Raw genomic sequence first — 12,682 nt, forward strand, 5'->3', positions numbered from 1 at the left:
AATCGCACTCTGCTGGACATGCTGGGCATGCTAACGGGTGTAGAGAAGACTAAGTGGAGTCGCCATGTGGAAACCCTAGTCCATGCTTATAATTGCACCCGACACGAATCTACCGGGTTCTCGCCCTACTTTCTTATGTTTGGCCGTGAAGCCCGTCTGCCAGTGGATATCCAGTTAAGAGTCTCCACCGATGGGGTGCACAATTCCACCCATTTTCGCTACGTACAAAGATTGCAAGAGAATCTACAGAAGGCCTATGGGCAAGCCGAGAGATCCACCGAAAAACTGAATGCCGGGAACAAAAGGCGCTATGATCACAAGGTGAAACATAGAGACATTAAACCTGGTGATGCCGTACTGCTCCGCCAGCTGGGAGTACCGGGAAAACATAAGTTGGCTGACCGTTGGCGGGAAGGGGTGTACAAAGTAATTTCTCAAATGCCTGGCCTTCCAGTCTACCGTATCAAAGACTCGGAGGGCCGGGTAAAGACGTGGCATCGCAATCATCTGCTCCCTATTCCCCAAATAGAAGGAGACTTGGAGTGGCCTACATCTCCCCTGAGTGGGGAACTGTCATCAGGACAGGAAAGTCTGGAAGATCCTAAGGAAGGAACCTCTCAAAGGGGCCTTCCGGCCGCGGGGGCTTCTCCCGGAGGAGCTACGGGCAAAGAGCCCCTTGGCCCCCTGACAGAGACACTGACTCCAGTGAGTCCGCCGCTAGATCCCCAGAGCCCGTGCTTTGTGCCACAAAGAGACTTTACAGATATACCCAGCCCCTCAAGGGCCGAGTTGGAAATACCCGATGAGAATTGCTACTCTCCCAAAGAGGTAGCGGAAGAGCCAATTCGCAGAAGCCAAAGAGCTGGCCAACCTCCCACGAGGTTGGCTTATGATCAGTTCGGGGCACCCCATTATGAGGCTCAGCAGTGGGCTCGCAGCCGGGTCCAATCAGTGATTATTATGTTCAGTGAAATGTACAAGTTGATAGAGACCAATGTATAAGTGTTTTTCATTATATAACTGGTTGTGTTGTTATCATTGTCCAAGCGGGGACGTTGGAATCCACAGGGGGGAGGATGTAGCCGTGACCCCTGATTCACCCCAAAGAGCGGGAGGTTGTGCTTGCAAATAGTAGTTGCAAAAGCCCGCGAAGGAGGAGAGTGCATTTGGCGGGAGAAAGCAGTCCCTTGACCCAGCAGCCCTGCGGGGAGGGTCAGGTGAGAGTCTAGCCAATGGGCGGAGGAGGTGCCAGAGATATAGGCAGTGGTTGCGCGCATGTGGAGGAAGAGCTGATTGGAGAGGAGAGGAGACGGAGAGTCTGTGAGGGGAGGTTAAACCGCCCCGGCACAGGCCAGGTGCCCCAGGCCCAGTTAGCCCTGAGTCACCTTAGAGACAAGCTGAGCTAGGGATCGCCTTAGCGAGGTTCCTGTTCCCCTAGTAACTGTAAGTCTTGACCGGGACTATACTATCGAGAGGGAGATTGTTTCTTGGAGATGAGGAGGAGCGCAAGCAGGTGTAGCAAAATATGCAAAAAAGAATAACATATATAGTGCAGATGGTAAACACTGTGCAGATAGATGTAATCTATAGAATTGAACTCACATAGATCGCAGAAAATATCACGTGTCAGAGATCCTTCTCTCTCTGACTGGAGCCCTTTGAATGGTAACAGGGAAATCCCTCAAGGCACGGATATGTATGGATAAGAAGAAAAGCCACAATAGTGCATACTATTCCAATATTGTATTAATCAGACAATTAACACGAGTATATTACACTCACATTCGCCATGTACAAATCAGGTGGAGGAGAGAACCGCAGCTCGTTGTATGGTGGTGCAGGTATATGCAGCTTCACAGCGTTCAGGATTCTCTTCCGCGTATGTCACAGCCGTCGCGTCACTTCCGCTGTCGCGTCACGGCTGAGGGCGGAAGTTCCCAATGGAAGAGACCTTAGCCCGAATTCTGCCAGTCCTTCAGAGCTTGTTCCCTCACTGCAAACTCTACGCGTTTCGCCAGATGCTTCGTCAGGAGTTATAAACTTTATAACTCCTGACGAAGCATCTGACGAAACGCGTAGAGTTTGCAGTGAGGGAACAAGCTCTGAAGGACTGGCAGAATTCGGGCTAAGGTCTCTTCCATTGGGAACTTCCGCCCTCAGCCGTGACGCGACAGCGGAAGTGACGCGACGGCTGTGACATACGCGGAAGAGAATCCTGAACGCTGTGAAGCTGCATATACCTGCACCACCATACAACGAGCTGCGGTTCTCTCCTCCACCTGATTTGTACATGGCGAATGTGAGTGTAATATACTCGTGTTAATTGTCTGATTAATACAATATTGGAATAGTATGCACTATTGTGGCTTTTCTTCTTATCCATACATATCCGTGCCTTGAGGGATTTCCCTGTTACCATTCAAAGGGCTCCAGTCAGAGAGAGAAGGATCTCTGACACGTGATATTTTCTGCGATCTATGTGAGTTCAATTCTATAGATTACATCTATCTGCACAGTGTTTACCATCTGCACTATATATGTTATTCTTTTTTGCATATTTTGCTACACCTGCTTGCGCTCCTCCTCATCTCCAAGAAACAATCTACCCTTCTGGGACCCGGAACTGTCCCATCAGAGGAAGTTGAGCTGCTCTTTACACTTATATATATTTTCACTATTGGTGTTATATTGTGTGTATATTAGTTGTATTCTTAACAACATTATTGGATCACCTGGGAGCGCCCAATCCACTTCCCCACCCCTTCCCTTCCCCTTCCCTCACATCCCCCTTTTTTTTGTATCGAGAGGGAGGTCTGGGCTCAGACCCCCACTGGTGTTGCCGGAGTCCGGGTGGGAGCGCCCCGGACCCTAGAGAGAGAGATAGATCGATGTCGACGTACAGAGACCCTTTTTGAAGATCGTGGCAGTCCCGAGCACCGGAGTGCTCGGCAGGTATTTCATCAAGTGCACCAACGGTACCATTCATTCAAACGAGACACAGTGGCTGCGCAGTCACCCATACACACACATAGGGCCTGCTGTGAGCGGGAGGACTAATCCGTAAGGATCGGACGTGGGGTGGGCTCACCCGGTGGCGTGTGGGAATTATTGTTGACGTTCGCCGTGGCGCATGTTGTGGGGCGTCCGCCGTGGCGCTAGGTAATGTTGGCATCCGCCGTGGCGTGCTATATAACGTATATATATATATATATAGGAATGTTATGGAATGTAATGTACTGTGAGTTTGGTTTGCAAGTAAGAGATTGGTTTTAGAACTTGGTTGTGTAAGTGTAATTCTTGCATATACGTCCTGCGAAGACCCACTCCCATTTTGGCGGGAGCTGTCGCAGGTGGAGGCGCTGCACCCGTTATAAATATTGCGCGCAACCCAGGCTCTCCGTGGCAGAGACTTAGGCCCTGTGAGCCGGCAGGTAATACAGCACATAGTAGCGGCTTGCTAGTGATAGGAAGCAGGGCTACATATGTATATAAAATAATAATTTCCTACATTTCTATACACCATATAAATACATAAATGATTGAAATAATAATAAATATATATATATATATAGGACCAAAAAACAAATAAACATTATCTCATAAAATTACTGAGCCCATTGATGGTGGGAATGCTGCTTGGTGCCCGGGGGCACATGCAGTCTCCTCTCTCACTCTTCCCATCACCATGATGATTTCCTTGCGCGAGCGCGGTGACGTCACCCGCCTGCCCACATCCTTCCACCCCTCCCTTTTCCGTTTATTTTTTATTTTTATTAATGAACCCCTGGTCCCGCCCTCCTAAAGCCACGCCCATTCCATTTTCCTTTCACCAGACAACCGTCACTCCTCCTTGCGCGCACTGCGCACGCGCTCCGAACCTCTCACTCGCGCTCACCCCCCACTCCCCCCGCCCGCCCACCTATCCCTTCAGCAGGGCCGGATCACACTTCCGGTGTGGTGTCATGGCGTCTTCGCACTGATGGCCAAGGGGAGAGTGCGATAACGGGGAGGAGGAGGTGGCGGTGGCGGAGGTGGAGGAGGTGGTGGTGGTGGTGGGGGAGGACGGGGCGGCGGTGAAGGTGGAGGGGGGGAAGCGGAGGAGGAGGAGGAAGAAGAAGCTGCAGCAGCATCAGCTGCTATAACGGTTAACATCATCCTCATCCCCGGCCTGTGATCCCCGGGAGTGGGAGGGTGGGGGGACCCGGGACCCGGTCAGCTCACCGGGAAGATGGCGGCTCACAAGCCCGTGGAGTGGGTGCAAGCTGTGGTGAACCGCTTCGATGAGCAGGTAAAGGAGCGGGTGTGCGGAGGGGAGGGTTGCTATGGAGGAGGATGGAGAGATGAGGGTCCCCTGGGTGCTTTCTGCTTCCTTTGGTACAGGGTTGGGATCCCCTCTCTCTACCATCTTCTCATCACTTGTTCATCACACCCACCCTGCACATAATCTTCTGTCTCCTATGGGTCCCTGGCCTGATCCTCCCAGCCTCATCCAGGGCCTTATTCCTGGGTAGATCAATGGAGGATATCTATATATACTGTATATCTATATCTACATATATATCTACATGGGGATTCAGTGTTTATCTGCGGCCTGCAGGGCATTTCAGAGCCTACACAACAGGTCACAGTAGCACATTGGTATTCAGCCTCCATCACCCCAACTTCAAGGGTCCCCGGTCCTAAGGACTCGGCTGGATGCTGCATCCTCTAATCATCTCTCATGGGATTCAGTTCCTCTAAAATGTGGCATTTTTTAACATCTATTTGTTATTTCAATAAGTATTCATCCATGCAAATGTTTGTGTTGTTTAAGGTGGTGGAATTTGCATGTTTAAAGTTATAGTGTTTTAAGATTAATCCTCCATAATGTATTCTGTTCTACTCATATTTCAGATGACTGCTTTCATGATTTCTTTTTCTCTCTATTCTCTCATTACTGGTACGGTTTAGAGGAGTGGATGTTTGAATGGGCACATTAGATAGTTGGGAAGATGCCTTCATGAGAAAATAGCATTCATCTAATAGTTATTCCTTATCCTGACCCGACAATGTACACTATGTTTGGTAGAGTAATACTCCCAAAGAGTTTACAAACCATTATTTTTGGTACTTGATGTAGACAGAGTGAAATTAACTCCTTGGCTCCATATAGCACCTGGTTTCAGACTGGTGACACATTTCCAGTGTGGGTTCCCTTGTCACAAGGATGTGCTTATACTAATTCTCTCTTGCTGCACAGTAACTGAAATATTAACTCACGTCTTAGAACAGGGCTTTTTTAGTGCAACAAGAAATAAACGAAATATGCAATATTACACCCAAATAATGGATGCTAACGTAGTAAATACCTATCAAGGTAAATGTGAAACCTGCACTTTACTAAAACAGAGTTCTGTGCTTTATTCCAACATTTTGGCGATTTCTGTGGTCATCCTTAATCATTGAAAGAAGCCAAGGAAATGCCCAAAGCATTGGTAAAATATAAATCATTGCCATGCTTTTCCAAGCGCACTGCTTGGAAAATATGTTAACCCAGAACAGGGCTGTTTTGCTTTTCAAAGACCAAACTTTACCAGCTGTCACCGGGCCCTTCTCATTAGTGCGTTTGGTGGGCACATAAGGCAGGTGTAGTGCCCTTAAGAAAGTTACATGTTCTGCTATCCTGTGACACTGTCTTTCTCAACTGTCTATTTGGCATATACTCTGTTAAAATCAGTGAACATTGTAGATGCTGCAAAATAAGTTGTTGCGCAAAATATTAAGTACTTAAAAGTATTGCGGCTCCTGGGGTGATTATACATGTAGCATATTCTGACACGTAAACTGCAAAGGGAACACCATGCAATGTATTGACACGTTTAAACTTTTGGCTAACCATATATGTTCAAAAAATATTTATTTGAGATGTTTTATTGTCATCCTTGTGAATGTTTTGCTTTTCAGAGACATTTTAATACAAAATCATTTTAGTTGCTGTTCTTCAATGCACTTTGTTCCCATTGGGAGTATTCTGTGTTGAGTATCTTGTAACTCGGACCAGATTACAATACATTTCTGCAACTTCAGCTGTCGCCCTAAGAAGTCCCTAATTTAAGCAGTCTGTATTATATGCAGTGTACCATGCTAATTTGTTACTATGCTATCTGGAGTTACCTTTTCTCCCTGAATTTAAAATGATCGTAAACCATGACATACAGCAAACGTGAAGTGTTTTATCTATACGCAAGCCCAGCATACGTCCCAGCTGTCTCTTCTGTTTTTATATTGCACAACCTTGAAAAAGGGCAACATGTTGGATACCTTTTTATAGTGAAGATCGGCTTGCATCTTACTCTAATAATATTATAGCTACCTCTGTGGGTATTGCCTAAGATTTTCTGTTTGAATTTAGTATTTTTATTCTTTGACTGCACCAACAACTTTGTTTTGTACACTGTCAGCATACTCTTTTTGTGCCCTCCTTTCTCTTACACATGTTCATCTTGGTCATGCATTCTTTGACTCCCCTGCTTTGTCACAGCCCAGATTACCCTTTGGTGGGGTTGTCTTGCCTTTTGATTTAGACGAGTCCTTGTTGAGTTAAAACTTTCTTTTATTAAATTACATTGCATTGTACTATATGATTCCATTTCAGACTGTATTCCCTTAACTATTAGAATTGCAATTGGTGCTACAGGCCCAGGAACATGAAGGGACTTGGCCAATGAAGTTTTTAAGGTGGCACTTGAACTCGAATCAATCACTTCAGGGATAGTGACATATAAGGGACCATCCATACCCCCAATTCTCAGCTTCTTGCTACCTTGCATTGCACGGTCTTGAAAATGATTTCCATGAGGTAAACACATGCAGATCTTTTCTTAGTGATCTCCGTTAGACAGGCCGCATCCTTATTATTCCATGCAATACAGGTAGTCCTCACTATCGAACGTTTCCCTTTACAACGAATGGCATATCCAACGCTTTACAATGCAACCCTAAGGGCCGTTTTTCAACACCGGAATGCGTTATCCAACGCTCACCGCTACTGATTAACCTGGGACTCGCTTTACAACGGTTTCACTATCCAACACTACTTCCAGAACGGATTCTGTTGGGTAACCGAGGACTGCCTGTATAATAAAAAAAAACACTTACACTGCAGGTGATGCCAATTTATTGGACCAACTTAATGTATGTAATTAGTTGGATAATCCAATAAAAAGGTCCCGCCAAGTATATAAGTGCGCACTTAGTCCATTTCAAACATTAAATAACATGCAGGTACTTAAATATTTGGTGATACCTTTTCAATGGATTAAGACGAAGTGCATGTAATGAATCAGCCCAGTAAATACAGTATGACTTAATATTATATACTCCTTGCATCTTTACAACTGAGCTGTTTATTTTTTTATTTTTAACAGCTGTAAATGATGTGTATTAGGCGGTGTATGCCCTCAGGTAAAGTGTTTATAGAGCCAACCTTCCTTCACGTAGAAGTAATGTTACCGCTACTGTACATTTTTTACAAATCGCTTAAGAAAAGTGATTCCAGTTATAAATTACACAAATATTACTAATCCGGAGAGTTGGATAATATCAATTGAGTTATTGTTAAGGAATTGAGAAACGAGCTGAGACTTGTTTGTTTTCTCTCTTACCCTTGTTATTGGATTCAGGTTATGGAATTGTATATTAGGATTGTATGGATGTGTAAGCCTCTCCAGAATGTGTTCCTTGACACATTTTGTTGCTGCAAGACTGTCATGGGCCTTCTGGGATCACGACCATATGATCTCTTGTCTAGCCATCAGTATTTTTTTAAGTTTGTGTGTTTTTTGTTTTTTACAGTATCCTTATAATGTTTATGAACATTAAAACCTAAAGTTTATGATGGTGTTTTCCTTAACTGGCCTTTTCAGAAATGGTCTGTGCATCCATAAATCTGATTAACTTGTCGTTAGTCTATTTTGTTTACATCATCATATCACTCCCCTCCAGTCAATTCAGAGTCCCCAATTAAAAACGTTGGAAAACATTTTTGACTTTCAAATACGGTGTAAAATTGCTTACACATTAACTTATTAAACACACCATTGCCATAGTTGACACTGTTATAGACTGCAGTCTGTACACTGGTCTGCATTTTGCATTTTATTTTCTCCAATACTTGCATGTGATCAGGGCCGCCAACAGAAATCATGGGGCCTGGGACAAATGAAAGGAGCAGGGCAGCCCCCCCCCGAACCCAAAGCGCACCTACCACGAAAAAATATATTTTAGCGCGCAACTTTTACTTAACTGTTTTCTTATTGTGATAGAGAAAAAAAACATTACAATGCATCCTGTTTATTATTATATTTTCAACAAAAGACATGTGACTGCCTGCCTGGGTGACTGGGTGGGTGAATGACGGTGGGTGGGTGGGTGAATGACGGTTGAATGATGGTGGGTGGGTGAATGAAGGTGGGTGAATGATGGGAGACAGAGACTGGGTGGATGACAGAGGCTGGGTGGGTGACAGGGTGAATGACGGTTGAATAATGGTGGGTGGGTGACAGAGACTGGGTGGGTGACAGGGTGAATGACGTTTGAATAATGGTGGGTGGGTGACTTACCTTGACCGGGTGGGTGCTGGTTCCTTCTTCCTTGCCCCCAGTCGCTTCCCCCCTGCCGCCGATATCCCTGTGGCAGCTGCCCGGGGCGAGAGGTGGGCTCAGGGGGCACGCGAGAGGTGGGCTCAGGGGGCACGCGAGAGGTGGGCGGCTGGGGGGGGGGCGAGTCTGGCGGGCTAATCCCGCGGCTTTTGCCCGGGGCAGGAGAAGTTGAGTTGGGGCATGGCCGGGCCCCACTAACTCACGGGGCCCGGGACGCCAGTGCCCTCTGTCCCCCTTGTTGGCGGCCCTGCATGTGATATTGGTTAGAAACTCCCCGTTTTTCTTCTCCGTTTTTTAATTTCTGTTTCTCAATAGCCCTCAGTTGCGTAATTTTGTATTCAGAAGCATTTGAGTGCCCAACATATTCTCGCACTGTGTTTTTGTTCCTGAGTGAATAAGACGTCGTAAACTTTTCGTAACCTCGCTCTTTCCTAGTTGGGTTATGTGTAAATATCCTTATATTATTGAGGTGTGGGAAACCAGTTACAACTTTTACAATTAGTTTTCAAAGTATCAAAAGTTCTATGAAATGCTTGTACTTTTTTTGCCTCTTAAGGCCGCGCTTATAGTGCTGTTGATGGCGACACGACGGGTAACGTCACCCATCGCCGTCGCCACAGGCGAAAGTTATATTTCGCTGGGCTGCGGCGTCGCGGGTTTCCTGGCATTTGATTTGTTCAGGGGCTGTCTATGGGGCGACAGCCCTTGAAAAATCAAATATTGCCGGCTACCAGTTTTCGCTCCGTCGCGCTTACTATAAGCGCACGCGGCGGCGGCAATGCATTTGTTTTCGGGCGACGTCGCGCGGCCTAACACATCAATGTGATGCATAAGTCTGATCAGTTACTGAATCACTGTTGTTGTGTATTTCTTCCCTGCAGTTGTTCTATTTGAATGAACAACACATTATATGCTGATACAATAAGGACCGAGTAGATGCACAACCTGTGTAAAATACCTTTTATATTTTAAGAAGGGCATGTTTTAAAATGCCTTATATAGTTAACTAGCTGACAATACCCGGCATTGCGCAGGAATTCTAAGAAACTAACCACCTCTCTCCCCTTCTCCCCTCCTCATCTCCCTCTACCCATCATTTCCTTTAATACCTTATGTTGTCCCCAATTGTTTCCTTCTCTCTCCCCTTCTCCAGCATTCTTGCTTTCTCCTCACGTGCCATCTGACTTCCTCTTTCTTTCTTAATCTGCTTTCTGTATAAACTTTAAAGCTATCTGACTCTCCTTATCTGCTACCAACCAGGCTATGTGCATTATGATGTCATCAGTATGACGTCACGTGCCAGATACAAAGCATACCAGCTACAACACCCAGTGGGGCTGACTTGCTTGTCAGAGAAATTGTAATAACTCATGGAATTAAAAATCAAAAGTATTCCATTTCCTATCATAGACAAAAACCTGCTCCTTGATATCGGGAACCATTGTGCAAAATTTGGTTACGATATCTGAAGAGGTGTCCAAATGCAAAGCGAACAGACAAACCGCTTTCCAAAATATAAAGTAGATAAATTGGCATTTCTTTAAGCTTTACACATGCATTTGACTGATTTCTGAGCTTCACACACAGGCCACAGTATTGTTATTTCTGTTCTATGGAGATGTGGTTTCTTGTCATATGCTTCCAAACGCAAGCTAGCCTTTTATTCAGCAGTACCTGAATAAGGGCTTATTGTGCTATGCAAAATGTAAGGGAAGTGGTGCAGCGCCATAGCACGCTATTGGTCTGCACACTGTGGATTCTGTTTCCTCCTTGACCACATGAGTGGGATCTTAATTTTATAATATTACCCTTTTGCTGCAATGCTTTTCAGGCCCTACTATTTCTTTTTTCTAACGCACTACTCGCCAAGAAACTCAGTATTGGATATACAATCATAAATGTTAATATTTCAGTTTTTCAATTGGATTTGAAGCAGCAATTCTTTAATGGTTTTGAAGCATTGGTTTTTCCAGTGATAAACTACTCATTTATTATTATTTTTTTAAAGCTCTGGGAAAGCCCTGTTTTCTGAGATACCAACGTAGTTGCCAGTGTTCTCCTCCCTAGTTGTGAATTTAACATGGCTGCTACAGATTGCAGGTCTTGCGTGTGAATAGGAAGTTGCAGGAAGTAACACTGTTAAGTATCTCGGGAAACGAGGGGGTCGGCAGAGCTGAACCGTGTTATTTTTCACTCGGGACCACTCGGTTCCCAAGGCTTTCCAGTACCAGATTAGAACCTGTTCTAATGCTGTGTAAGAAATAGAGTAAAAAAAAAAAATATATACATACACTTTTAGTAGGTTTGCTGCTTTTAAAGCACCATTGCCTCTAATCCCCCTCCCCCCACCTGGTGGGAAGCAGGGGGTCTCTAGAACTGCACTGCGTTCATTTTGACTCCGATGTCCACCTGCTCCCCCAGATACTTGCAACTCAGGGCGATGCCGTTATCTCTTGCATTTTAAAATGGCCCTCGGAATAGGAAGCTGCCAGGGATGATATGGTGGCTTTCTATTGGGATGAAGGTCCTTTAAAGCTGCAGTTCAGTCTATATCCTGCATGTGTGTTTTTTTTAATAAATCAGTTCTGTAGTAAGAAATAATACTTTTAACATTTTCTGTTTTTAAAAAAACAACTTTGAAAGACCAATTTTCTTGTATTCTATTTTAACAAGCATTTGCTAAGGCACTGCCCCTTCATGTCCTGTCACAAACCCAGGCACACCCCTTTGTCAGCACTGCCCTCCCTCTCTCTAAACGTGCACTAGCATCTGGTCACATGATCTTCCTCATAGTACATCAAGGAAGCTGGAGAAAAGTACATCAAGGAAGCTGGAGAAAAGGGATCAGCCATGCATAGCAGCTCGGATAGGCGATTTCAAACTTATATTACAGTGTTTATTCCATTCATTGCACGTGTATATAATGTAAAATTGTAATAATTCCATTTATAGCAAACGTGTATATGTGAATATTATTTAGATGTATATGTATGTTGCTGAAATGTGGAGTGAGTGTGTAGGTAAATACACACAATACACTTCCACTGCATATATATATATATATTATATATATTATATATTATATATGTATGTATATGTGAAGTTATGTGAGTAAAAAAGTGACAAAAACCCTCCATAGCAAGGCAAATAGCAAATAGCAAATGGAAATATTACTGTATGCTCATTTGTATGTATATATATATTTATATACACACACACTTCAAATACGGATAGTGATTCACGTAAATGATATATATATATTCACTTTCTGGGAGTATAAGAGTGACTGTCCTGTTGTTCCTTTTTTTGTATCCATCATTGAATGGTATGCACCCTCTCTTTACGTTTATTTTATACTAGCTGAGAGACCCGGCGTTGCCCGGGATGTAATGTTCCCGCTCCTCTCTCCTCACCCCTCCCCCTCTCTCTGTTTGTCCCCCATTCACATCAATCCAGTTCCCCCCCTCCCTCCTTTACAGCTTCATGCAGTGTGTGTGCGTCAGTCATTGTGTGTGCGTCAGTCAGTCAGTGTGTGTGCGCGCGCGTCAGTGAGTCTGACGCAGAAACACAAACACACACACAGACTGACTGACGCACACACACACACAGTCAGTGTGTGCGTGTGTGTGTGCCTCAGTCAGTCAGTGTGTGCGTGCGGCAGTCAGTCAGTCATTCAGTCAGTGTGTGGGTGTGGGTGAGGGGGTGTGCGCGCGCGCGCGTCAGTAAGTGTGTGTGTGTCAGTCAGTGTGTGTGTGTGTCAGTCAGTGTGTGTGTGTGTCAGTCAGTGTGTGTCAGTCTGTGTGTGTGTGTGTGTGTGTGTGTGTGTGTGTGTGTGTCAGTGTGTGTGTGTCAGTGTGTGTGTGTGTGTGTCAGTGTGTGTGTGTACCATTCATTGTGTGTGTGCGCGCGCGCGGCAGTCTGTGTGTGTGTGCGCGTGGGTGTGGGGGTGTGCGCGCGTGCGTCAGTCAGTGTGTGTGTGTTTGTGTGTCAGTCAGTGTGTGTGTGTGTGTGTCAGTGTGTGTGTCAGTGTGTGTGTTTGTTTG

General features: G+C 45.2%; 1 protein-coding gene across 14 annotated transcripts in view; it reads left to right on the top strand.

Moving 5' to 3' along the window:
• The first annotated feature begins 4,085 nt into the window (after positions 1–4,085).
• NF1 (neurofibromin 1) overlaps positions 4,086–12,682 on the top strand; it is a 197,324-nt gene continuing 188,727 nt past the window's right edge. For 9 of the 14 annotated variants that reach the window (XM_075590030.1, XM_075590036.1, XM_075590034.1 and 6 more), the window contains exon 1: positions 4,087–4,288. In XM_075590030.1, coding sequence (XP_075446145.1) covers positions 4,229–4,288 — 60 coding nt within the window. In that variant the 5' untranslated portion in view covers positions 4,087–4,228. Of the gene's footprint in view, positions 4,289–12,682 lie in introns of all 14 variants that reach the window. The other 5 variants (XM_075590042.1, XM_075590038.1, XM_075590039.1 and 2 more) reach the window with 2 other exon arrangements.

This window comes from Ascaphus truei, chromosome 3, assembly GCF_040206685.1.
Source record: "Ascaphus truei isolate aAscTru1 chromosome 3, aAscTru1.hap1, whole genome shotgun sequence".
NCBI lineage: Eukaryota > Metazoa > Chordata > Amphibia > Anura > Ascaphidae > Ascaphus > Ascaphus truei.